Source organism: Strix uralensis, chromosome 10, assembly GCF_047716275.1.
Source record: "Strix uralensis isolate ZFMK-TIS-50842 chromosome 10, bStrUra1, whole genome shotgun sequence".
NCBI classification, from domain to species: domain Eukaryota; kingdom Metazoa; phylum Chordata; class Aves; order Strigiformes; family Strigidae; genus Strix; species Strix uralensis.
Window position 1 is genome coordinate 3,670,897 of NC_133981.1, and position 22,914 is coordinate 3,693,810.

Here is a 22,914-nt window from a genome sequence, read left to right on the forward strand (position 1 = left end):
ATAGGTCTGACAGCTACCTCCAGTTCCAGTCTCCCCCATCCATAACACGCTCCGGGGAGATTAGCCACGTTGCCAGGCGCTGGCTCGTAGCTCTCCTTATATCTGAAGTAACAGACTGTGCTTCTAGCGTTAGGGAGTGTGGCCAGATACTTGAAGCCTTTCATTTAGTAAAAATTAGCAGAAGCTGCCAGGAGATAGACAGCAATATATTTGGTACATCCCTCAACTTTTTTTTCTTTGTAATACATTTCATTAGAAACTCACGGGGAGCTCTTCAGTTAATATCGTGTCAGCCTCCCAGGGTGGTCAGGACCATCATCCCTTTGCCTGAAGATCTCTCCATCCACTCTGAGATGTCCTTGGCCATCGTCCTGGCAGCTCTCCTCCCCTCATTCGGATGGGATCCTGGTCCTGTGCCCAAAAGTGGAGATAAAAAAGAATGAGAAATCCGAGGTCATGGATTTCTCCTCGCCTCGGGTGGAAGAGCCAAGCCAAATGGCACTGCGGTGGGTTGATGTGCCGGGCAATTGCGTGCATGAGGCAAGGTGCTGCCGAGAAGGGGGCAAACAAGGGGCCGTTGGTTTGGAAACACTGCAACAGTGAGGGGCTCCCGAGCTGCAGCTTCTCCCTCTCCCAGCTTTTGCAGCTGGCGACGCCTTGAATTTGGAAAAAGCAGCACTGGGTGCCCCGTCAGCAGCAGGGAAAGCTGCGAAGTTGGCACGCAGGGATGTCAATTTGCCTGTGACTCAGCGTCTGATTTATCCCGTCCATGCAATGCTCCTGCGGGAAAGGCTTATTAATCAGATCTGCATTTCCAACGCAGCTCCGTGATTTAGAGTCCCCGTGACTAAAGTTTTGGTGAGAGTGAAGTTATTATGTGCCTTGGTGGCTTCTGGAAAGGGCTGGCAGGCTGGGGACAGGTACCAAGGCGGCACTGAGGGGTCTGTCACCTCCCAGGACCCCAGGAAGGAAAAGCCCATTAGGGCTGAGCACAGGTCAGGGAGTGCTGTGAAAATGGGGTGCTGCTGCAATATTCATAGGAAAAGGCTGAAGCCACATCATGCTCAGAGGAGGGGGTCCCTCTGTCCAGCCCCCCCCAGCACAGCGTGAGCTGCTGACCTTCTCTGGCTGCTGGCGCATCCCCCCAGCTGCCAAGGTACAGCTCAATCACTAATTCAGGGCTCCCTGTTGATGCTGGCTCTGGCACAGTGGTGGTTTCTATGGCAACTCCAGAGGCAGATGCAGGGATGGCTTCAGCCGAGGTACCGCCAGCCCAGGTATCCCAGGATGTTCCTCCCAAAACGCAGGAAAATGGCCACGTGGCACATCGGGACAGACCCCACAGTCACCGTGCCGAGCAGACAGTGGAGGCGATGGGGCAACAACACCGAAAATATCTTGTGAATGCTCTTTTCTGAACCGTTTCCAACTTCCCCCATGCTGCGATGCCCGCGGCAGACGGTGCAGCCTGCCCCAGCAGTGTGCAGGATGCTGCCGCACTCTGTCAGGATTCAGCCTCCCATCTCTCCAGCCCTGCTACCCACCCGAGGATTGTGCCAGTTGCCTTCTCCAAAAGGTCAAGCATCGGTGTTTGATATTTACCTGGACCTGTGAGATCTTTCTGATGTATCAGTGAAAGATCGAATCCCTTGCCTGCGACTGCTACCACCGCTCTCTGCTTTGGGGTGCGTGACTCCGCATGGAGCCAAGACCAACGAGGCTCAGGTGATCCCATGGCACCAGGCAATTTGAGGGGTCATCCCCTCACCAGTCTCGCTGTGCACCCCTAAATATCACCCACAGACACCACCAGTACGGAGCTTACCTTCCCTTCCTGGAGCCAGTAAGCGGGAGACGTGGTGTTCCTGCCTGGGGGAGCTGGACGCAGCCAGATCTGGCTCTCCCAAGCACCAGCTGTGCTCCATCCTTTGAGACAGGTCTGTGGTGCTGGACGGGGCCCAGGAGCCCTGGCATCATTAGGCATCTTCTCTTATTTCTCAGCATCCTGGCAGCCCTCACCACTCTCTGCCCTCTCTCACACCACGGCTCCCTCTGACAAAGCCTCTCTCCTGCTGCTGCCTTCCCCCCCAACAGCCCCTTTGCCCACAGGAGAGGCCAAGCAGGAGTAAGGCTGTGCTGAGGCAGGGCACCCATGGCTCAGCTCTCCCTCTCCAAAAGTACAGCTGGATCCTTACATCGCATTGCTCTGCTTGCCCTGGCAGGGGGGAAAGGAGCAACAACCGTCCCTGCCCCACACACGGGGTCTGGCCAGGGAAGGGCTCACCAGGCTCTCCTTTGGGGTTTCCCAACAGGCTGTGCAATGCCCCTGCCCGGAGCAGGATAACCAAGGACAACACGACCAGCAGGGTAAAATTCCACGTGTTTCATTTATTCGAGGTGCTACGCCACCTCCTAGGCACTGAGCTACAGGGCACCTCTGTGCTACATGAGACATCGACTGGGTCTACGACGACACAGCACTCACTGCTACACACATGGCACGGACATGCCGCGGCACGGATGGAGCCAGACGGGGCAGCGCAGCCAGCGACAGTCCTGCCGCTGCTGCTCTCTCCACGCTGCTGGCCGCAGCCCTCCTGCCAGGCAGGATTTTTGCCCTGGGCTCCATTGCCACAGCCGGTGCAGGAGCCGAGAGGGGTTTCCAAAGCACAGCGAGAAACTGCGGCTGCTCCGGCACCCGGCGTCAATGAGACGGCGGCTCCCTGGAGCCGGGTCACCCGCACGCACGGGTGCTTTGACACCCTGTTCCTGTCTTCAGGCACTTGGTGCTCGGCCGGGGCTGGTCCCCGGAGCCCTGCTCAGGGCACCTCACGCAGGCACAGAGCCTCGACGGCGCCGCTGGGGCCCTGGGCCACCCCACCGATGACAAAGAGCAGGCTGGGTGTCGGGCAGCTGGAGCAGGAGCAGCGGCCGGTGGGCATGGGCGGCAGCGGCTCCCACTTCTTCTGCGAGAGGCTGAACCCTTCCACTGAGTCCAGCGGGCAGGACTGGTTCCCTGCGGGAGACAGAATGGCGTCAGCCCTGTCACAGCCCTCCCCACTCCCCACGCTCTGCCTTTCCCCCTTCGCATGCCTTTGATGTCCCAGCCAGAGCCCCCAGCGGCAGCCGGTCCCCGAGCCCTGAGCTGTGGGGGCTCTGCCATCCCAGAGGCGATTAGCAGGGGCACAAGAGGATTGGCAGCGTCCCCACAGAGAGGGCTGCTGTCACCGATGCCGCACGTCTGGCTCTGCCTCTGCAGCCATCACCGGAGGATAAGGGAGGGCAGCTCCAGCCGCAGCGGGGCTCAGAAGCAACGCCACGCCGCAGAGATCCAGCCAGCACCTCTCACCTTCCCCATCACCTCCTCCTGCCATGTGGCAGGAGGTCCAGCTTGCCCTGGGCGAGCTCGGCGGGGTCTGGCAGCCCTGGCTGCAGGGCTGGGGGGTGCTGCGGCTGCCTGGGCAGCCCTCCCCGCTGCTGAGTGACAGCACTAACCTTTCCCCAGTTCTCTCGGGAGAGGGATGTGGTGCTGCAACCCTGAGTGGCGGAGCTGAGCTGGCACGGGCTGTGAAAGCCCGGCATGCTGCAAATGAGCTGTGGAGAGCCTGGCTGGGGGGTGAAAGGGGCAAGGGGCTCAGTGGGGGCAGCCTGTAGGGCAGGGCAGTAGGGTCCCCCCAGCACTTGGGGAGCACAGGAGGGACGCGGCTGCAGACGGTGTTGCGGTACTCCCTTGGTTTTGCACAGTCGACCTTGCAGGTCACTGGTGTGCCACAAAGGACGGGGACGGGAACACAGCCACACGCCTACCCCCGGCATTACCGAGGCCACCCACAGCCACCACTCTTCCTCCCAGGCAGCCAGCCACGAAGTCAGCTCTCTTCTCCCTCATGCGGATGGCACGGGTCGGCTTCCTCCACGCACCTGGGGGCAAGAGGGTGTGAGCATCACTCGTCAGGGCTCTGCTTCACACACTGAGGCCAGGACACCCCCGTGCTAACGGGTCCCTGGGGCCAGGGAGCACAGGGCAGGACTCGCCACGGGTGCAAGATGCTCAGAGCCTGGGTGAACCGTGTCCCTTGGGCACAGACACCCCTCACCAAGACCCAGGGAGGCATCCTGGACCCTCAGGGGATGCTCCCACCCCACCCAGCGACACAGAGCTCACCTTGTGCGGGATCGAACATCTCCACGGTGTTGACAAAGTGGGGACGGGAATAGAAGTTGTGGGGACCTGGCTGCTGCAGCCCCCCCAGGCTGAAGACGACACCGTCGGCCATGGCACAGGCAGCGAAGGCGCGGCGGCTGGGCACGCTGGGGTACCGTGTCCAGCTCCTCGTTTCCAGGTCGAAGGCCTCGAAGGCAGTGACAGGCAACTTGCCCTGCCGGCCCCCTGCACACAGACGAGATGCTGCGGCTGCCGGCGCCCCGAGCCGGCACCATTGGTGGGCTCAGCAAGCAGGACGGGGCCCACCGGCTGCAGCACTGGGGTGGAAGGGCAGCACAGAGCCACCCTGGGGTGCAGCAGGTCGCTCCCCGGTCTGGGGAGGCAGCGGAGGGAGAGGGCAGGGGCACGGGGGGATGCTCAGCTTGCCCCAGCAGCACCTACCCAGGACAAAGATCTTGTTGCCCTGCAGGAAGGCAGAGGCCCCGTAGCAGGGGGTGGGCATGGAGGGCAGGGGTTGCCAGTGGTCCTTCGCCGGCTCATAGACACGGACCAGCGCCTGGGGAGAGGTGTCCGCACCCATTCCCCCCAGTGCGTAGACGGCCCCATCTGCAAAAGAGACGGCGGTGAGGTTGGGGGGACCGTGGGGCTGGGAGTCCCCCCCGTGCCCTCCAGGGCAGGCAGCACGGGCACTGCCAAGCCCCGTGGCCAGCCGCTGCTCCAGGTGGCCGGGGGATGGTGAGCGTGGCCAGGCCTGAGCCCAGCAGTGCCCTGACCCCGCTGGGACCCTCTCGCCCCCCTCTCCGCCCCATCCATCAGGCGCAGAGCGGAGCACAAGGCCATCGGCTCTAATTATTTTCGGCAGTACCATCTCCCTGGAGACACCATGGCAACACAGCCATGCTGCCAAATCCTGCTCCCGCTCCCGGCATGGCCGGCACCCCTGCCTGCTCCCACCGCTGCCCTGCTGTCCCCTCTGCCCTGCCCACCCCACTGCAGCCTGGGGCCACACCACGGGATCCCCAGCCAGGAAGCAGACACGGGCACCACATACGGGGACCAACCCTGGCTCCCAGCACACAGGTTGCCGGGCAGTGCCAAGGCTCGGAGGCTGCTCAGCAAAGTTTGGGCAGGAATCACCACACATTCGACGCACAGCACACCAAGCCGGGCTGGAGCAGCATGCTCGGCCACCCCGGCACAGCTCCCAGCCATGGCAGCTGGGGAAGGCCCAGAGGGGCTCCTCATTGCTCAGCTCCAGGCTGCAACAGGGCTGCTGGGGCAGGAGCATCACCCTGTTGTTAAGTGGCAAGTTTGGCTGCTGGGTGAAAGCCTCATGCTGTGTGCCAAGCAGCAGCGGGATTCAAATCACAGAATCACAGAATCGTCGAGGTTGGAAAAGACCTTGAAGATCCTCAGTCCAACCATGAACCTCACACTGACCGTTCTCAACTCCACCAGATCCCTCAGCGCTGGGTCAACCCGAAATCCCACCCAAGCATCCCCAACTGACACATCCCCGCTTCTCTGGAGAGTAACATGCATCTGAGGCCCATCCCCAGCCCTCACCTCTCTGCACGGCCGAGATGCCCATGGAGGGCTGAGCCAGCGCCGCCTTCTTCTCCCACTTGCCCTCATCCACGTGGTAGACCTCGACGGAGGCGAGAGGGCTCTGCGCCGCGTCCACGCCGCCCACCACTAGGATCTGCTTGCCCAGGGCGAGGGCAGCGGCTCCGGCCCGCGGCGTGGGCAGCGGCGGGAGCACGGTCCAGCGCTGGACCGAGAGGTCGAGCACCTCAGCGGCACCCAGGGCTCGCCCGCCGCTGCCGCAGCCGCCCAGCACGAAGAGCTGCCCGTCGCGGTGCGCGGCGCTGCAGTACACGCGCCGCGTGGGCATGGCGGGGAAGGCGACCCACGCGAAGGCGCCCGCGCCCGCCGCCATGGGCCGGCTCAGCCGCCCCGGGGCTCCCCGGGCCCTGGCCTTGCCGTGCCGCCCATCCGGCCCGGCTTGGCGCTAGCCCGGCTCTGCCCACCACCTCCTGCGGGGAGAGCACCTCGGTCAGCACCCAGGCACCCACTGCTCCCCCCAGCCACAGCAAGCCAGCTCCCCTCGGCGGTGTGACAGCCCCCCGTTCCCGGTGCTCCCCACCTGCACCCCAGGGCTCCCTGCCCGCACTCTCCAGGCTCCCACTCCCCGGGGCTCCCTGCCTGCACCCACCAGGGTTCCTGCTCCTCGAGGTTCCCACTCCCTGGGGCTCCCCACCTGCACCCCAAAGCTCCCTGCCTGCACCCTCTGGGCTCCTGCTCCCCGGGGCTCCCAGTGCACAAGCTGCACCCACCAGGACTCCCACACTCTGGGGCTCTTGGCCCACACCCACTGGGGCTCCCAGTACATGGCCCGTACCCCCATAAGGCTCCCACTCCCCAGGGCTCCCCACCTGCACCCACCGGGGATCCTGCACCCTCCAGGCTCCCACTCCCTGGGGCTCCCTGCCTGCACCCACCAGGGATCCTGCTCCTTGGGCTCCTGCTCCCCAAGGTTCCCGCTCCCTGGGGCTCCCCACCTGCACCCCGAGGATCCTGCACCCACCGGGGCTCCCTGCCCATACCCTCCGGGCTCCCACTCCCCGGGACTCCCCACCTGCACCCCGAGGCTCCCCACCTGCGCCCTCCGGGACTCCCACACCCTGGGGCTCTCGGCCCACACCCACGAGGGCTCCCGCTCCCCCGGGGCTCTCTGCCCGCACCCACGGGAGCTCCCGGTTCACGGCCCGTACCTCTCCGAGGCTCCCGCTCCCCGGGGCTCCCCGTGCACAGTCCGGACCCCACCTCCCCGAGGCTCCTGCTCTCGGCGCGCAGCCCGCACCCCCCGGCCCGCCGCTCTCCGCGGCTCCCGCTGCACAGCCCGCACCCCCCGGGGCTCCCCGGGCACCCCCCTCTTGCCCGCCGCTCCGCCGGGCCCGGGCTCCCCGCCCCTCGCCGCCCCGCTACCGGGAGCGGGACAGAGACAGCGGCCGCGCTCACCTCTCCGCCCGCTCCGCTGCTCTCCCCGCCGCTCCGCGCCGCCGCCCGCGCCGGGTCCGCCCGCTGCCGGTGGGGGCGGCGCCGCGCCCGCCCCGGCCCCCCCCACCCCCCCGCCCCGCTCCGCCCGGCCCTCCCGGGGCCCCCGATGCTGCCGGCCCGCCGCGCCCCTGCCCCGTTCACCCCCCCGGGAAGGAGCCGCCGCAGGAAGAGGGACCGGAGAGACCCCTCGGTGGCAGCCGGTGGCGGGGCCCCCCACTCGGTGCTCCCCAGCCACACGCTGCCGGTGCTGGAGCCGCCCCAGCACCGGGCTGGTGGAGCTGAGAAACCACCGTCCTGCCCTGAAGAGGAGCCCCTGCCCGTCACCACTGTGGGGCTGCCGGGGACGAAGCTCAGCCCCGCTCCGAGCGTGACCCTGCCGGGGTCTCAGCAGCGTCAGGAAAGCGCACACAGGTCCCAAACCCTCTACTGTCACTTTTGTCCCCACTTGGCTGAGCCCTGCAAACGAACACGCTGGGAAAGGCGCTTTCCACCCACCAGCGCGGGCAGAAAACTCACACCAGAAACGAGCTAGAAAGGTTTGCTTTAAAAACCAGGCAGAAGTGACACAACCCCGCTAGCTCTGCCAGGGAGAACGCCGCGGCGCAAACGGCCTTCGGACGTGCTGCTGGTACGGTACCGGTACGGGAGCGGGAAGGGAGGTGTGAACACCGCGTGGCTGCTTGCGGTACCACCGCGGCAGCAGGGCCCTGCCTGGCGAGCGGAGGGGCACAGCGAGCCCCAGCCCTCACACGGGAGCAGGCACAACAGGCAGCACTGCCTGCGGAGGAGCTCCAGCCAGGCAGGCAGCTCCCAACAGCGCTGCCGAGGAAAGGAAAGCTGTTTCCTCCAGGGATCCTGTCACACAACCTCCCAGGATGCTTGTGCACGGGCACGGAGGCTCCTGGTAGGGCTGAGCGGGCACAGCACGCATCGGAGAGGGGTCAGCTCGAAGCGGGAGCACAGCCCGGGACGTGCAGCAGGAAAGAGGGGGTGTCCCAGTCCAAAGCCCCTCAGCCCCACACGGTGGCATCACTGTCCATCCCACCGCTGGCTCGGGGTGTCCTTCTCCATGCAGGCCAGGTAGCGATCGTAATTCTCCTCACAGCTCCTCACGCAGCGCAGGAAATAGTCCTCGTCAGCGATGGCCTCCAGCAGGTCGGTCTGCACCAGGCAAACGTCGTACAGCTCCGAGGTGGGAACGCGCCTGGGGCTGCTGCTGCCCGGCTCCGAAAACACCTGCGGGGAGAAAGCAGCGCGCAGAAGCACTCACCACCCTCTGCGGGCAGCAGCAGCACCAGGGCCGTGCCCGGCACGAGCGCAGAGCCTGGCAGCAGCACTCTGTGCTCCTCCTCCTCGGCCCGGCGCCCGCACGCCGGCTGTGGGTCGGAGGTAGAGGGCAGGGGCTGCCATCTCCGGTCTGGCGGTAGAAGGTGAAGTTTCTCCAGATTTCCCCTCCTGCCCAGAAAGGGACTTTGGCTCCGAATCAGCTTGTGACAGATGTGGCTGCAGCTCTCCTAAGGAACAGGCCACACCACACAGCTGGAAGAAGATGGCAGCCGACCCCAGCAAAACCTCTGCCAACAGCCTGTCGCACAGCCAGGAACAGGGTCTTCACCTTCTGATCTTTATTGCACTCTGCCTAAAGCCACCTGGCAATCTGTTTCCCTCCCAGGGCTGCTCTGTCACTGTCACTGACACGGGGACAGCCCTGAAGAGCTGGTGACTCAAGAGGAGGGGAAGCTGGTGTCCAACCTACCGATCCTGGCTGCAGGACAGCAATGTCCTGGCAGCGGGGATGAGCCATGCTGGCAAGATGCTCAGCTGCTGCCCAGACCCCAGCGAGGTCTGCTGCCACCATCACTTGATCCCACCCGTCTGATCCAGGGTGGGGGGAGCCCTGGGGTGCCCCGAGACAAGGCGAGCGGCCCGACTGAGCAGCTGTGCCGGCTACAGATGGCGAAAGGAGGAACTCCTTGATCAGGGAAACACTCTGAGGCTGAAATGCAGCAAGTGGAGCTGCGTGAGCCGTGCTCCAGCTGCTGCAGACACGCAGGCACCAGCTTGCTGCACGCAGGGGCCTCAGGCTCTCAGCAGAGCTGTCCACAGTAATTCCCCTCAATCAGGCATGGTAAAAGCGAAGCCTATTCCTGACAGGTCTGCTCGAGGCAGTGACAATTCCTGCTATCAGCTACGAATCCACAAGCTGAGAGAGCTTGTGTGGAAGTGAATATCCGATGAGCAACCCATCCCTCGCCACTCCCTGGCTGCCTGGCAAACGCTGCCGACCATTCACCAGCTGCCACAGGTTTCCCCGCTCCATGCTATCTCCTCCTGGATGGAAACGGGCAGGGTTCAGGCTTGCCCATGGATCTGCAGCTCTTGTTGGAGCACTGACAGTTGTCCAACTGCCAGCTGCATTTCTGTCTGCCTAAATATTCCCTTTTCCAAGCGTGCTCCATCGTAAATGCTGCCTTTTCAATTCGGTGCCACAGACGAGCCGCAGCCGCGTGCCGAGGCTGGCTGGCCTGCCACCACTGCTGCTGTCACCAGCGGGGCAGAGGCAGCGAGTGCGGGCAGCCAGCACCTGCTTTTCTCTGCCAACGGCCGGTGTCACCCTCCCTGCTCCGGCACCGACACCGGGGCTATGCCTTGATCCCCCTTTGCAGGCTCATGCTCATGCAAAGGGGACAAAAACCTGCCTGACCTCACTGGGGACACCCCCCAGCGCAGGCAGCTGGCCGGAGGGGCCTTCAGTCACCTACCTGGGGATGAACAATGGTGTCCGCATCGTCCAGCCGGATGTTGTCATCGATGAAGATGTGGTGAACGCTGGGATCATGGGGATCAATCCACAGGGGCTTCCCACCCTGGGAAGAGAAATGATTTCTGGCCCACCTGAAACAGCAAACAGGACAAGGAGCAGTCAGGGGAGGGAGAGGTAAAGGCAGGCCAGGCTCAGGGCCACCAGCAGGACAGAGACTGTCCTGTCCCTCTGCCCGCTGCTGCCTCCTGGGCAAATGAGGGGGTGTTTGGGGTGTCCTGGGCACCCCAAATCAAGGTGTGTTTGGAGAAAAGCAGGAGGTACACCAGGGGATGGGGACCTGAGGAAAGATGCAAGAGCCCCATCAGGCTGCCCACAGGCAAAAGAGGGAGCATCCCAACAACATAAAAACATCCAGACTAGGAGCTATCCCAGCCCAGGAGAAGCTCAGAGAATCACAGGAGAGAAGAAAATGCCCAATCCATTGCCTCAGTGCCGTGTTCCTCACCAGTCAAAGTGGTCTTGGAAGCCTCCAATTCCCTCAAAGGAGCTGAAGTAGTCATAAAGCTTTCTTCCATCTTCCCGGGTGGCCAGGCGCTCTGCTCCCCTTGTCAGCACCACCTCTCGCTTGCTGCAGCGTATCTGGCCGGGGGTGAGGTCCACAGGGAGCTGCAGAAAGCGGCAGAAGAAAGGTTTCCAAAGCAAACAGGTTGTTTCATGCATTGGCAGAGACACCAAGCAGCAGGGTGGAGACTCCCCACCGCCGCAGGATGGAAGGATGGCGCTGGGGAGAAGACGAGTCGTGGAACCCCCCCCACCTCAACCAAAAACCATTCCCTGCCCAGGGATGGAAAGGAATGACCTCCCGGCTGCACACTGCCCCCGTTTCAACCTCTGTTCCACATCAACACCCCGAGGAACAACTGAAGCTGGTCGCAGCGTTCCTGCCTGATGCGCTGCCGGGGGGGAGAGCGCGGCTGCGATCGGCTCTGTGCCAGGGAGCCCCGCTCCGCCGCAGCGGCCCCTCGCCGGGAGAAGGGGTGCCCTGTCCAACCTGGGCTGCCCCGAGAGACCTTTCCCACGCAGGATCCGCGCGCACACATGCTCCCCCTCCCCGGCTAACAGCTTCACCCCGAGAAGCTGACCGCGTTTTCTCTCCGCAGAAGCCAGTGCTGTTAAAAGCAGGCCGGCTAAGGAGAGCAGCCTGGCGCGGGGAGCTCCGCGCAGGCCATCCTCCACCTGCCCTCCTCCTCCTCCTCCTCAGGGTGCCACTCACCGCCACGTCCCGCAGGGTGGGGAACTGGGGGTGCTGCCCAGCCAGGGCGCAGCTCACGGCCCGCAGGGCGCGGGGCAGGTCGGTGCCGAAGGTCCTGAAGATGATGGCGAATGCTCTCCCGTCCCGGTGCAGGGTGTCGAGGAGGCGGAAGAAGGCGGGTAGGATCAGGTGGTAGCGCTTGCTGGGTTCCTCCTGGACCGAGAAGACGTCGTGCGGCCGCCCCGGCCACTGCAGCAGCTGCAGGTGGCGGGCGTGGAGGCTACCGAAGCACCGGCCCGGGCCCGCCTCGGTGAAGGCCGGGTCCCGGCCGTGGTGGCTGTAGTAGCTTTGGGCACCGGGGCAGGGGGGCCCGAGCGAGGGGCGATCGCTCGCCCACTGCCACTCGCCTGCAAGAGAGGAGGGAGCTCAGCCGCCGCCGCCGCTGCTGCCCGCCCGGCCCCCGCAGGCCCCGGCGCTCACCGGCGGCCCCGGCGCGGCCCCAGGTGACGGTGCTGAGGAAGGAGTTGAGCGCCGCCCGCGGGCCCTGCCCCGACACCGCGTCCGCCGCCACCACCGTGTTGTTCAGGTCCACGTGGAGCACCAGCCGCCGCCGCCGTCGCCGCCCGGCCCCGTCGCTCATCGCCCCGGAACCGGCCCCGCCACCGGAACCGGCCCCGGCCGCGCCGCCGTTACCTGGAAACGACGCCGCTTCCGCCCGCGCCGTTTCCGCCGACCGACGCCCCCTGCCGGCCCGGGGCTGCGCCGCGGGGCACCGCCCGCCCCCGCGCCCTGAGCGCCGTTACCACGGACACCGGGCACGCGGCGGGGCGGGGGCGGGGCCGGGGGCGGGGCCGGGCGGCCGCGGGCGGGCGAGCGAGGGGGGGCGTGGCCGACCCCGCGCGGTGCTTGTGGGCGTGGCCCCGCGCCGCGGAAGGGGGCCGGAAGCGGAAGTGGGCGGCGCTTCCGGCTGCTCCGCGGGCGGCCATGTTGGAGCGGCGGTCGTAACGCAACGGCGGGTGCGGGTCTGGCGGCGGCCGGTAGGTTGGGGCCGGCGGTGCCCGGGCCCCGCGCTCCCGGGCGAGGGCGCTGCTGAGCCGCCCGGCGGGGCGGCCTCCGGGCGCTGGAGGCGGAGCCGCGGCGCTGAGGGCCCCGCCCCGGCCCCCCCCCACAACCCCCCCCCACCCCCAGGCCCGGGAGTCGGCGCGGGCCGAGCGAGGGGGCCGCACCCGCTGTCTGCACCAATCACCTCCCCGCAGCCCCATAGCGAGGGCACCGGCACCGGGCGGCTCTTCCCGCCCCGGGGCTCCTCCGGCCAGCGGGCGGAGGGCTCCCGGCCAGGGCTCGCGCCGGCCCCTCATTACCGGGCCGAGCCTGGGCGGAGGGTGGTGACGGTCAGTGCGAGGGGAGCGACGGACGGGCGCTCGGGACGGAGCATCTCCTCCGCCGAGGGGTGGGCCAGAAGAAGAGGCTGAGCCGGGGGGCTGCCCGCCCCGGCGGCCCTCGCCGAGCCCTCCTTGGGTCTCCGCGCCAGGCTCCATCCCCACAGGCTGCCCCAGCCCCGCGTCTTGGCCCTGCCGGCAGCCGGCTTGCCCCTCCGGTGCACCCGGAGAAACATTTTCCTCGAGCTCCATCCCCGGACAGCCGGGCCTCCAAACCCGTGCTGCTGGCATTGCTCGAGCATTGCGTGAGGGTCCCGCCAGCGCTCTGCTCGCATCCGTGCCAGGAGCACTGTGGGTCCGTGGCCCTGTGGCACTTTAACCAGGGCACATCCCCTGGTAGTGTGTCAAGTGAGGGAACTTGCCGTTGGCTGGGCAGACTGGGGGTGTGCCTGCTCGTGGCCGGCTTTCGCTCCTATTACAACTTGCACTGGACAAAACGAGACCAAGCGGATCGATGTTGAGATGTCACAGCCTCTCCATTCAGCACCAGAATACCCCTTAAGGTGTCCCAGCTGTTCCTGGGCTTGCTGCAGCCTGAAGACGATCCATTTTGCAGCCTTTTGAGCACACGTTGATACCTGTGCTTCTCCGCTGGTTTCTTCCTCTCTTTCAGATCAGGATTAAGCTTTATATCCTTGCCGCCTTTCTGCGCCTGCTACTGCTTATTCGCTTTGGAGGTGGCAAATCTCACCGCTGGCTGATGACGCCGGCCGTGGCTGTCGGAGCCCTTCCCTGCCTGCCTCCCCTTCTCGGTGGGAGATCCCCCGCCTGTGGCAGAACAACCACATTATCCTCCTCCAAATCCCTCGTTTGCCGTGACGTCTGCAGAACACTTGACTGAGATTAGTCTGTCATGCGGAGGCTCTTACCCCCCCGCTGACCTGTGCTTCCCCTTCTGGGGCTGCTCTTGGCTTGTGTCTCTTCCCTTCTTGTGCAGCCGGTGGCGACACGGGCACCGGTCCGGGGCTGTGGTGAAACTGGAGTTCTGGGAGGAACGTTGGACACGAGTAGTTCCTTGCTCTATCTGCTCAGGCACTAACTTTTCCATCACAGCTTTCTTGCTTGTGCACTGCCCTCTCCAGTAGCATCTCCAACACCCGCATTTCCCTGAAAAGGATCTTTCACTGAATCCTCCTCGTTATTTTGAGAGATATCAATGAAGCTAAAGATTTTATAACTTCTTGGTGCAGCATCCAGCTGTGGAGCTGGTGAGGCCGCCAGCTCAGTGTGAAAGGATTGGAGTTCTGCTGGGTGCATCACAAAATCCTGCCTGGACTGCTGCTCAGTGCGTATTTTTTATTTAAAGCAATAATTAGTGCTTTTGTCCCAGGCAGACAGCAGTGTAGTGCCCTGAGCATGATCCCAGCGTTATCCCTCAGGCCATTGTACACTTGGGCCCAGTGATGTGTTTCCTTCATGTGGCCCTGCTTAAATTTCCTGTTTCCTCCTCACTTGGCAGTGACTGCCCTTGGATCAACACCAGTTTGCTGTGACAGCAAGTTGCAGACCGTTGTTCAAACAAAGGAGCAGCAAGAAGTGTTTTCTTGCCACAATGTTCGGCATCAATGAAGCACATCTGAAATAGCCTCCAGCTCCGCTGTCAGGTCTTCAGGAGGATGCTGCAGCTTTGGCAGGGACTCAGAATCAATTTTTGAACAGAATCAATTAGGAAGCTGGAAAATTGAACGTGATGCTGCATAGATTTGACGTGCTCAGGCTGCTTAGCGTTGAGATGACTCAGTCGTGGTGTTCTTGGCACGTGCACAGGGAGAGGGTTCAATGAAGGGCTGCTTTACCAAGGGAAAATGAGATCTAGTTACCCGAAGCTGGGGTGTGTCAAACTGGAAACGGGCTGCAGATTTTCCTGATTTCACCATTGGAACCCTACATCATAGGATGGGTTGGATGGGATTGCCTGAAATCTTTGTTTAGGTTGAGGATATTCTGTGAGAGATGTTTCAGTTTTACTGCAGAGATAAATGAGTGACGGAATTTTCTTTATGGTGCTTCTAACTTGGGTTATGCCCAGAATCCAACCTGATGTTTGTGAGTAGCCACACCTGGTCTTAGTAGTTTCAGGTCCCTGCTTAAAAATGCAAGATTATTTCAGTTGCTGTAAACTAACTATTTTCTCTCTCCTTTTGAGGTGTGAAGTGTTGTTTTTCCAGTAATTTGGACCTTTTTTGAAGTGCCCGCTTGCCTAATGCCATGAATATTGCGGTGAACAATGTGGAAGAAAAAGCTGTTCATTCCTGGTCGAGAATTTCCTCTGCAGGACAGAAAGTGCTGGAGGAAGCCCTCCGAGTCTTCAACCCGATGTCCAAGGACCTTTCGGACACAGAAACCCAACTGGTGGCCTTCATTCAGAGCCTGAAGGAGGAGGGCTACCAGCCCACAATTCTGAGGAGTAAGGATGTGTACGGGTACAGCTCGTGCACGGCAGACACGCCGAGTCAGACAAAAGAGAGCACCCCACACAACTGCGCCAGCGCCGCCGAGTCTGCTAAGAGCCCGGCTAGAAGCACCGCGGCCGTGGCAAAGGTGTCTGCTTCGCCCACCAGCGTTGCCGTGAACTCTTCGAAAGTCTCCGCTCAACCTGTCTCTAAAGGGGATTCCACAAATCTCCTCTTGAGCTCTTTGAAGCAGACGAGATCGGGCACGTCCAAGGCCGCGGCAGTGGGTTTCCCTACAAGCATGTATCCTGACGTGTATCCAGCCATGAGACTGTCGGTAGTTCTGGAAGCTCTGGTGCCGCTGAAAACTACTGCGTCCTGTTTGGAGTCCAAGTACACGCGAGGGCGTCTTGGGATCTCGCCCTCGGACCTTAAACTCCTTAAGGCTTCGAGTCCACCGAGGCAGTTTTCTTCAGGCAAGACCACTAAAGTAACAGAAGGTAAGGGGTACAGGCGTTTGATAAAGAAAGCACCGGATTCTGCCACCCTCACTTTAAATCTTTTGAAGGGACCAAAGGGTGGAGTGCTGCAGGAGAGCAATGCTTGCAAAGCCTCGGGAGTCCTCAACGGGAGGGTCACAGGCAGCTCGTCCCAGGGCTGCACCGCAGCACCGCAGTCCAAGAGCTTGAAAATGAAAGATAAGGAAGCACTGGTGGGGAAAGCAGAATGGAAGGACAGCAGCACTTACCGGGAAAGTGTTGGGCAAAAGAAGAGAAGAGCTACAGAAACAAAAGAAGCACCACAGAGAAAGAAAGCAAATACCATTCCTGTCCGAAATAAATCTCGACGAGCTCCGAGCACTTTGAACCTGCTGAAATTCCGGGCCATCAAGGTGGGCAACTCTTCCTCTGATGATGAAGTGAGGAGGAGAGCACAGAAGATTCTTAGGGTCAATCTGTCCCCCGTGATCCGAATTCAGCCCTTGTCCCACTCTCACAGCGTCCCCTGAGTTTCTTCACTTTGTCACATTTTTTTTTATGTAAGTAAAATACGAGCCCGGCACCAGAGCGTGGAGAAGTTTAAGGGCGACTCTGGATCTCTGGTGCCGATCTGTCGACTAACCTGCAGACGGAGCAGCCTGCTCTCGTGCAGTTTCTGCCTGTCACCACTGCTCTGCAGAACTGCAGAAATACAAAAACCTGTTTGAGAACACGGGATGGTGACTCTGGCCCGTGGCGAGCCCAGCAGGCTGGAGGAGGGCTCGCTTCCCGCGGGCGCTCTTCTGAACGTGGCAGGCTGTGCGCTCACGCAGGGGTAAAACAGGGGACTTTCTCATGACATTGATGCACTGTGATACTGCTCTTTTTCAAGCTGTACATTTACTGGTTTTATTTTGATCAAATTTTATAACTTTATTATCAATATATCTATATATCCATATATGTGCATATGGCCCAGGAACTGTGGGAAGATGCACTTCCTCCATCCCTCTGGGATTGGGTTCGATAGCTTTTGTTCCCCCTCCCCTTCAGCCAGTCTTTTGTTGAAAGGTGCCAGGATTTCTTTGTGATTCAGTGTTGTGACAGCCTGTTCTGGGCTCTCTTGAGCAGCTCAGAGGCAGGCAGAGTTATAGCCACTTGTTTCTCTCCAGATATGCCAAACAATTTGGAGAATTACCAGTTGATAGTTGACTATAGTTATAATCATTCTTTTGGTTTTACCTCTGCGTAAGAGTGGGGGAGTGTTACAGGGCTGTTGCCTGCAAGTCTGCCTGATATCTCTAGGTGCCTCCTCCGTTCGCTGGTAGCAGAAGCTCCGAACTCATGGTAGGGTTTGCCTCCAAAGAGCGATTCCTCCTCAGCACCCAGTTGCTCTGCTCTCCTGTACCCCAGGTGCAGATGTAGAGCATGAACTGTGACTGTTACAACCGAGGGGCTGGAGTTGTTAGCAGGAATTGCGTAAAGTGTCCTGCCCACCACCTGACTGCTGTGCTGTTGCTGTGATGTTTCAGGAGCAGGTTCTAGGTGCCAGCAGAGAAGGCACAGGCTGTGTTTGAATGTATTAGATACACCCTGCCGGTCCCAGAGCTCAGTGGGGTATTTGAGCCTGAGTTAAAGCAGAAGAGTGAAAGCATTGAGAGTATATACGCCAGTACTTAAACGTAGAGAGTTTCTGTTGGTTTGTGGGGGTGAAGCAGTCGGAGGGGAGATGGGTGCCGTGTGGTGATGGGTGACAGCTTTGCTGTGCCATCTGGGATGTTACGAGAAGGTGTGTGGCAGGTGTGAAAGCTCCTGGAGCGCAGGCTCTGCCCGTCCCCAGGAGGCACTGCGGAACCACTGCCGATGGCTGGACTGCATGCTGGCCGAGGTCGGGTCTGCTCCCCATGGGGAGGGATCTGCGAGCTCCAGGAGAAACACCATGCTGGAGCAGTAGATGCTGCCGCTGACACCGGGCAGCTGGGAGGGACAGCCTCGGCTGAGACTGTCTGCATTGGGATACTGCAAAAGCAGAACCTGGCGGTGTGGGGAGAGGAAGCAGCGTCGGGCCGGGCATGGACCTGGCTCTGTACGCTGCTGTACGTTCGGATCTCTGCAGCAGCAGGCTGGTAATCCACTCATTCTCTCACCAGCTCAAAATACCAGTTGTCTGACCTAGTAATCTCTGTGGACATTGGCTGAAGGATTGAACTCCCCTGGGAAGCCCCAGCTCCTCACGTTTCAGCCCCTCCCTAGCACCTGGCTGGATTTCAGCACTTTGTAAAAGGGGTCACCATTGATCCCCAGCTCAGAGAGGAAAACCGTGGCACTCAGAGGAGAGAGGAGGTTCACGAGGGACTGAGAAGGCAGGGAAGCTGGGACCCCCGAGGCACAGCCGGGGTTCTTCCCCCTCGCCCAGGTGGAGCAGGGTGCAGGTTCTCCCTTGGGGGATGATGCAGGCTCTGGATCACACACTCGGGTTCTGTGTGGTTTTACTGTGCATATCTGAGTTGCTGTCAGAGATCATAACTTGCAGTGTTTGAGACTGACCTGTGAATGCCGCTGGTTGGCTGCAGAGAAGGAGGAAATATTTTCTGCTCTGTGTTTTAAAATGCCCTGGCAGAGAGTTCCCTGTCCTGACATGATGCTGGATGAACAGGGACCCTCCATCGCTGTTAACCGGCCAAAAATTGCTTTGTCCCTTTTGTTCCCACTCCTTCAGACCTTTCTCATTCCCACGCTCTCAAATGCCAGGTCTTGAAGGCTTGCACTGGAGTTTCTCTTTTTGGCTGTTTCCCGAGGAGGGCTCTGAACTCCTGCCTGTGGTATCACTGTCTGACGGGCTGCTGGGCAGCTTCCCCTCTTCCCAGCCCCTTATAAGGGCACCAAGAACTGTCTCTGGAGCCTCTTCATGCAGCGCAGACATCCAAGCTGAGTGCCTGGCCTCCGGTGGGAAAACAACTGTGCATCAACGAGGCTGAATTTGGGTTGAGGTTGCTTTTCTTCCAGCCTGAGCAGGAAGCTGAGCACCTCAGGCCAGCTTACCAGGCTACATCCCTCCTCTTTGTTGTATTTCTTCCCCCAGCTGCACTGCTGCCTTGCCTCCTCACTCTTTTCCATCACCTCGTGTCTTTCACAGCTTGGGTCTTTGCCAGTCAAGGACTTGGCTTGTACTGTTGCTTAACACATCCAGCAAAACATACTGCCTTAGCACTGCCACGATTTTCCCAGCACTGAGCTGAGTTCTGCGGGTGCTTGACGGCTCCCCCAGGGTCCTTCCCAGGCCACCAGCAAGAGATCTTCTGCTCCACAGGGAGAGATGAGCATTAGAGACACTCCTGTGTCACTGAGGCTCCTGCCAGGGAATCCAGTACCCCGTAGCTCTGTGCTCAGGGACTTGCCCATCATCAGTCCAGTCCGTCTGCTCTTCTGCACATCTCTTCTGCAGGGCCCCTGAGCTCTGGAGCTCAATTCTCTGCCCTCCTGTTGTCTCCTCTTACCCCTCGCAGGTGATTTGGGAACTTGGCTGGAAGGATTGTAGCTTGTTATTCACAGAGGGGCTTTACAGCCCCCCGGTGCCAGTGTCAGCAGCTGCTGCCTGTCATCCAGCGCTGGCAGACGGGTGCCTGCAGCCTGATGGTGATTGGCTCCGCCATCCTTCATCTCACAGCCAGGTGCTCCTGATATCCCGGGCCTTCGACACGGGTGTGCAGGAGGCTGCAGAAGGGGCCGTGCTGTGGATACCGCTGTCTGGTGTTTAGGGAAGATGAAGGGTTTGATCAAACCAGACCTGCCTAAAACCTGATCTAACCAGAGATCTCCCTCCAGAGGTCCCTTCCACCCTGTGTTATTCTGTGACAGCAGGGTAAAACTTGCCTTCCAGGGATCTGCGCCGCAGTAACTGGCAGAGAAGGTAGAAATGCGTTGCCCGGAGTGCTGTGATCTCTGCCGAGTGTGCTGTATGCAGGTTGTCCAGACCTGTTTCTGTATTAGTCACTTTGAATTCTTCCAAGTGCCTAACCCAGCTTATGTTGTTCCTGGGCACCATGACAGCCGAGAGCTTTGGAGACTCTTAGGAATGCTTTTACTGCATGGATTTGTGCCACTGTCACTTCTAGAAATGATTCAGCCAGCGGTCAAAGGGCTGTTCTTCCGACTGATTTTGTGGAAATCATTTCTCCTTTTATTCAGCTGCCAAGAAGCAAGAGTTTATGCTTCGCCTCCATCAGACAAGGTCCTTGAGTTTCCTGTGTGCTTCAGATGTCCGTCAGCAAGGTCCGTGGGGAGAGCAGCTTGTCCGGCAGGCAGCTGAAGGGGAAGCTGACATCAGATACCAGTTGAAATCACATTGTTAACTGGTAGAAATGTTTTGTAGCTCATGTCCACTGTGATCAGATTTCACCGTCTGCCGCTACTTTTAGTTGGAGGAGTTTCTGCTTGGCCTCTTCCCTGCAAGCCATGTAGCGTGGTGCCGCTGCTTCCAAACTGTTTTCCTCCACCCCCCTACCCGCAGAGCCAGCTGCCATGGCGATCCTTGTACAGAATTTCTTAAGCACTTTTCTGCAGAATAAGAAGGGATTATTTTGTTACTCCTGTTTTGTAGCCCACTAGTGGTATTTCAGTGCCAGGAGGAGGTGTGCTCCCTTGGAGTGTTGTGAGCACTCCACAGCTGCCCCTGTTCTGCCGCGTGTCCTCCGGGCCCCCCTCGTACACCAGCAGCACTTCTCCACTGGTGGAGCTGGTGGAAGTCCTCCGGCTCCAGCTGTGACAGGGGGGACCGGGGGTGGGGGGGATTCAGGGGTTGAGCACAGAATTTGGGCCCTTTCAGCTGTGACTTGTGCTGTGTTCATGGCCAGACCTTGCCAGCATGTGGGGGAGTGCAGCTGCTTCAGCTGCTCTCCCCCTTGGGTCCAAGTTCCCCGTTTGGGAGCTGGGCCTTTGGCCACGGCACAGGGAACGCGTGGGGACAGAGAGCAGGTTTGTCTCTCAGCTGCAGCTGGACAGTGTGACACGAGCTGATCAGCTTCCCGGGCAGGAGGGCAGGTTTAGGTGGGAGGATCCTTGTTTCAGCCATGGTTGGCAGGCTCGGTGCTAAGCTGTGTGGAGCTCCTGCCGCTCAAGCAAGTTGGTTTGTGTGGAAGTAACAGTTCCTGTTTCAGTCTTCAAAATGGCACCTGTGGTCCGATGGGGATGGATGGCTTTCTGGGAGCTGAGGGGGCCCAAGGAGAGGATGGCTGTTCTGGGGCATCTCACAGCTTCCTAACAGTGCTGCAGCCCTTGGCTTTGCGAGCTGGGTGGGCTGGCACCGCCCACACAGAGGGCAGCAGGGCAGGTTGCTCCCAGGCCCTCGCGTTTGGGACTCTGTGCTAGAGAGCACCACGCTGGGGTTTCCCTCTCCTTGCAGCCTGTTCCTGCCTGGAGCTGGGTGCTGTTAGGAAGGTGCCAGGTGCCTCGCTGGCTGGTGGAGCAGAGATCTTGTCCCAGAACCAGCCCTTGTCACTAGGTCAGCCCCGGCTGTCGAGTGAACCTTGTCTGTAGATGTGACGCTGCCAGCACTCGCAGCTTGGCCAGCTGCTGCCTCCAAAGCCGTGGTGCTAAGGCCAGACCCCTCAGTTTGCTTAGGAAGACCGAGGAAGTCTGGTGAAAAAGCGAGAAGCTGGGATTAGGGGAAACCAAAGATGCCAGCAGCGCCTGGCTGGCCAGCTTCTGCTGCAGCAGGAGATCTGCAAACAGAGGAGCCCTGGCTGTGGCGTGTCTCTGCCAGGTCTGTGCACTTCCTCGGGTGAGCATCTGAAATACCTTCTCCTGCGGGGATGATTAGGCCTTGCCCCGGGGAGTCCCTTAAAGGCCTTATTATCGTCTGGGACTCTCTCCTTGTTGTCTTAATTAGCCCTTTCCGTTCCTGTTGCTACAGGCAGCCCCTGTGAGAGTCTGGTGATTCCCACAGACACAGTCAGGCACGCGGTGCTGTTGTAAAAGAGAAGGTGCTGCAAAGCTACCCCCAGAAATACCTCCCCCTCCTACCCCTGCTCCGCCACGCTGCCCAGGCCTGGGACGGGACAAACGAGTGTTGGCGTTTGTGACGGGGAAGGAGCAGTGTGTGACACCGTTCCCTCCTCCTGGCTGCCGGTGCAGCACTCCCCAGGAGTAACATTTCCCGAGCAGAGGCGCAGCAGCCGCTCTGAGGGATGCGGGGCCTCTGGGCGGGCACTGCCCGGCCCCTCACTCTCCCCTCTGCCAACCATTGTCTCTAGAGATCCATCTCCACACCGCAGTGTGACCCATCTGCTCCGGCTGGGCCCGGTGCTGCCGGCTCAGCCATGGGCATCCCCCGGTGTTGGGGGGATCCTGAGGGATGGCCGGGGAGCAGCGACTGCAGCCCGCGGGAGGGCGAGTAACAAACTTTTGTATGGTGAATTTACAACAACTGACCATCTTGTTCTCGAGTGAACTTTTTACTGTGTCATTTGTTTGTGTAGAATGTTTCCGAAGCTATATTAATATTTAATGTTTAATATGAGGCTGGGCTGCTCCACACTCAGTGTTGTATATTTTGGAATGGCATTGTTTAGTGAAAAGACAGCGTTAGTATTATTCCGCTCTTCGGAGGGAAATGGGACAAAAACCAGACTGTCTTTTTTCTTAAATGAAGTGAACTTTTTGTTATGAAGTCCTAGCAGGTGTCCAGCCCTTCAGTAAAATGGTGCTCAGAACCGCCCAGCGTGTCCAGCTTTTCTTTGGGCCCCGCCAGACGGCTCCTCCCTGGGCTCCTGCCTCCGGCCCCGTGTGAGCTCTGTGGAATGGGGTCTCCTGTGTGCCCAGCTGCTGTGTGGGGCACGCTCAGCTGGAGACCACCACCACCACCACCTCTTCTTCCCCAGTTCCCTCCAGTGAGCTTTGGGGTTACCCAAGCCCCCTTAAGGAATGCTTGGCTCAGGATGAGAAATGCTCCAGAAGAGTGCCACTGGTGCTGAGCTGGTGTAAACTGGCATAAATCCGCATTCCAGGTTAGTTCCTAGAAACGCACCGGGTCAGCATGGTGCTGGCAGGTGCTCTGCCAGCTCCTGCCTGCCTGCCCACCCTCCAGCTTCTCTCTACATCTGCCCGATCTGCAGCCGGGACCCTGCGGCCGGTTAATTCAACAGAAACCCCATTGTTTGCCCGCGTGCGATCCGGATCTGGTTTGTGCTGCGGGGCCGTCGGTGCGCTGACCCGGCACTAACGGTGGTGGGACCGTGGTCCCCCCCCGGGGCAGACAGCGGCTCCAGTGCGGGAGCTCATTCCTCAGGAAGTGGTTAAGCGGTTCTGCCGCTCGCTCGGGATGTTCAGGGAAGCGTTGGCCGCCCGCTGAGTGCACTGAAGTCG

The 22,914-nt window shown here is 60.7% G+C and overlaps 3 protein-coding genes across 5 annotated transcripts; 1 reads left to right on the forward strand and 2 right to left on the reverse strand.

Moving 5' to 3' along the window:
- Nucleotides 1-2,368: 2,368 nt before the first annotated feature.
- KLHDC8B (kelch domain containing 8B) lies at nucleotides 2,369-7,247 on the reverse strand. 2 transcript variants are annotated; one of them, XM_074878763.1, is made up of 6 exons: nucleotides 7,187-7,247; nucleotides 5,732-6,201; nucleotides 4,607-4,771; nucleotides 4,166-4,390; nucleotides 3,820-3,921; nucleotides 2,369-3,016 (listed from the first exon to the last, which is right to left on the reverse strand). In XM_074878763.1, the coding sequence occupies exons 2-6, from the start codon at nucleotides 6,102-6,104 to the stop codon at nucleotides 2,820-2,822; spliced, it is 1,062 nt and encodes a 353-aa protein (XP_074734864.1). In that variant the 5' UTR covers nucleotides 6,105-6,201; nucleotides 7,187-7,247; the 3' UTR covers nucleotides 2,369-2,819. The 2 variants fall into 2 exon arrangements, with proteins under 2 accessions (XP_074734864.1, XP_074734862.1); XM_074878761.1 differs by having other exon boundaries at nucleotides 3,808-3,921.
- Nucleotides 7,248-7,754: 507 nt separating this feature from the next.
- Nucleotides 7,755-11,974, reverse strand: LOC141947724 (uncharacterized). The gene is made up of 5 exons (XM_074879126.1): nucleotides 11,722-11,974; nucleotides 11,263-11,648; nucleotides 10,495-10,655; nucleotides 9,988-10,120; nucleotides 7,755-8,461 (listed from the first exon to the last, which is right to left on the reverse strand). The coding sequence occupies exons 1-5, from the start codon at nucleotides 11,879-11,881 to the stop codon at nucleotides 8,255-8,257; spliced, it is 1,047 nt and encodes a 348-aa protein (XP_074735227.1). The 5' UTR covers nucleotides 11,882-11,974; the 3' UTR covers nucleotides 7,755-8,254.
- A 232-nt stretch (nucleotides 11,975-12,206) lies between these two features.
- CCDC71 (coiled-coil domain containing 71) lies at nucleotides 12,207-22,267 on the forward strand. 2 transcript variants are annotated; one of them, XM_074878944.1, is made up of 2 exons: nucleotides 12,207-12,278; nucleotides 14,827-22,267. In XM_074878944.1, the coding sequence occupies exon 2, from the start codon at nucleotides 14,889-14,891 to the stop codon at nucleotides 16,080-16,082; it is 1,194 nt and encodes a 397-aa protein (XP_074735045.1). In that variant the 5' UTR covers nucleotides 12,207-12,278; nucleotides 14,827-14,888; the 3' UTR covers nucleotides 16,083-22,267. The 2 variants fall into 2 exon arrangements, with proteins under 2 accessions (XP_074735045.1, XP_074735046.1); XM_074878945.1 differs by lacking the exon at nucleotides 12,207-12,278 and adding an exon at nucleotides 12,399-14,726.
- The last annotated feature ends 647 nt before the right edge of the window (nucleotides 22,268-22,914 follow it).

Excerpts from the sequence above, each read along its gene's own strand:
- KLHDC8B (XM_074878761.1), bottom strand. The coding sequence starts at position 6,104 with ATGGCGGCGGGCGCGGGCGCCTTCGCGTGGGTCGCCTTCCCCGCCATG. Across the intron at positions 3,922-4,165 it reads GATGTTCGATCCCGCACAAG|GTGCGTGGAGGAAGCCGACC; the intron begins GTGAGCTCTGTG and ends TCTTGCCCCCAG. Across the intron at positions 3,017-3,807 it reads TGGCCTCGGTAATGCCGGGG|GGAACCAGTCCTGCCCGCTG; the intron begins GTAGGCGTGTGG and ends TGTCTCCCGCAG.
- LOC141947724 (XM_074879126.1), bottom strand. The coding sequence starts at position 11,881 with ATGAGCGACGGGGCCGGGCGGCGACGGCGGCGGCGGCTGGTGCTCCAC. Across the intron at positions 11,649-11,721 it reads GGGCCGCGCCGGGGCCGCCG|GCGAGTGGCAGTGGGCGAGC; the intron begins GTGAGCGCCGGG and ends CCTCTCTTGCAG. Across the intron at positions 10,121-10,494 it reads TTCCAAGACCACTTTGACTG|GTGGGCCAGAAATCATTTCT; the intron begins GTGAGGAACACG and ends TTGCTGTTTCAG.
- CCDC71 (XM_074878944.1), top strand. The coding sequence starts at position 14,889 with ATGAATATTGCGGTGAACAATGTGGAAGAAAAAGCTGTTCATTCCTGG.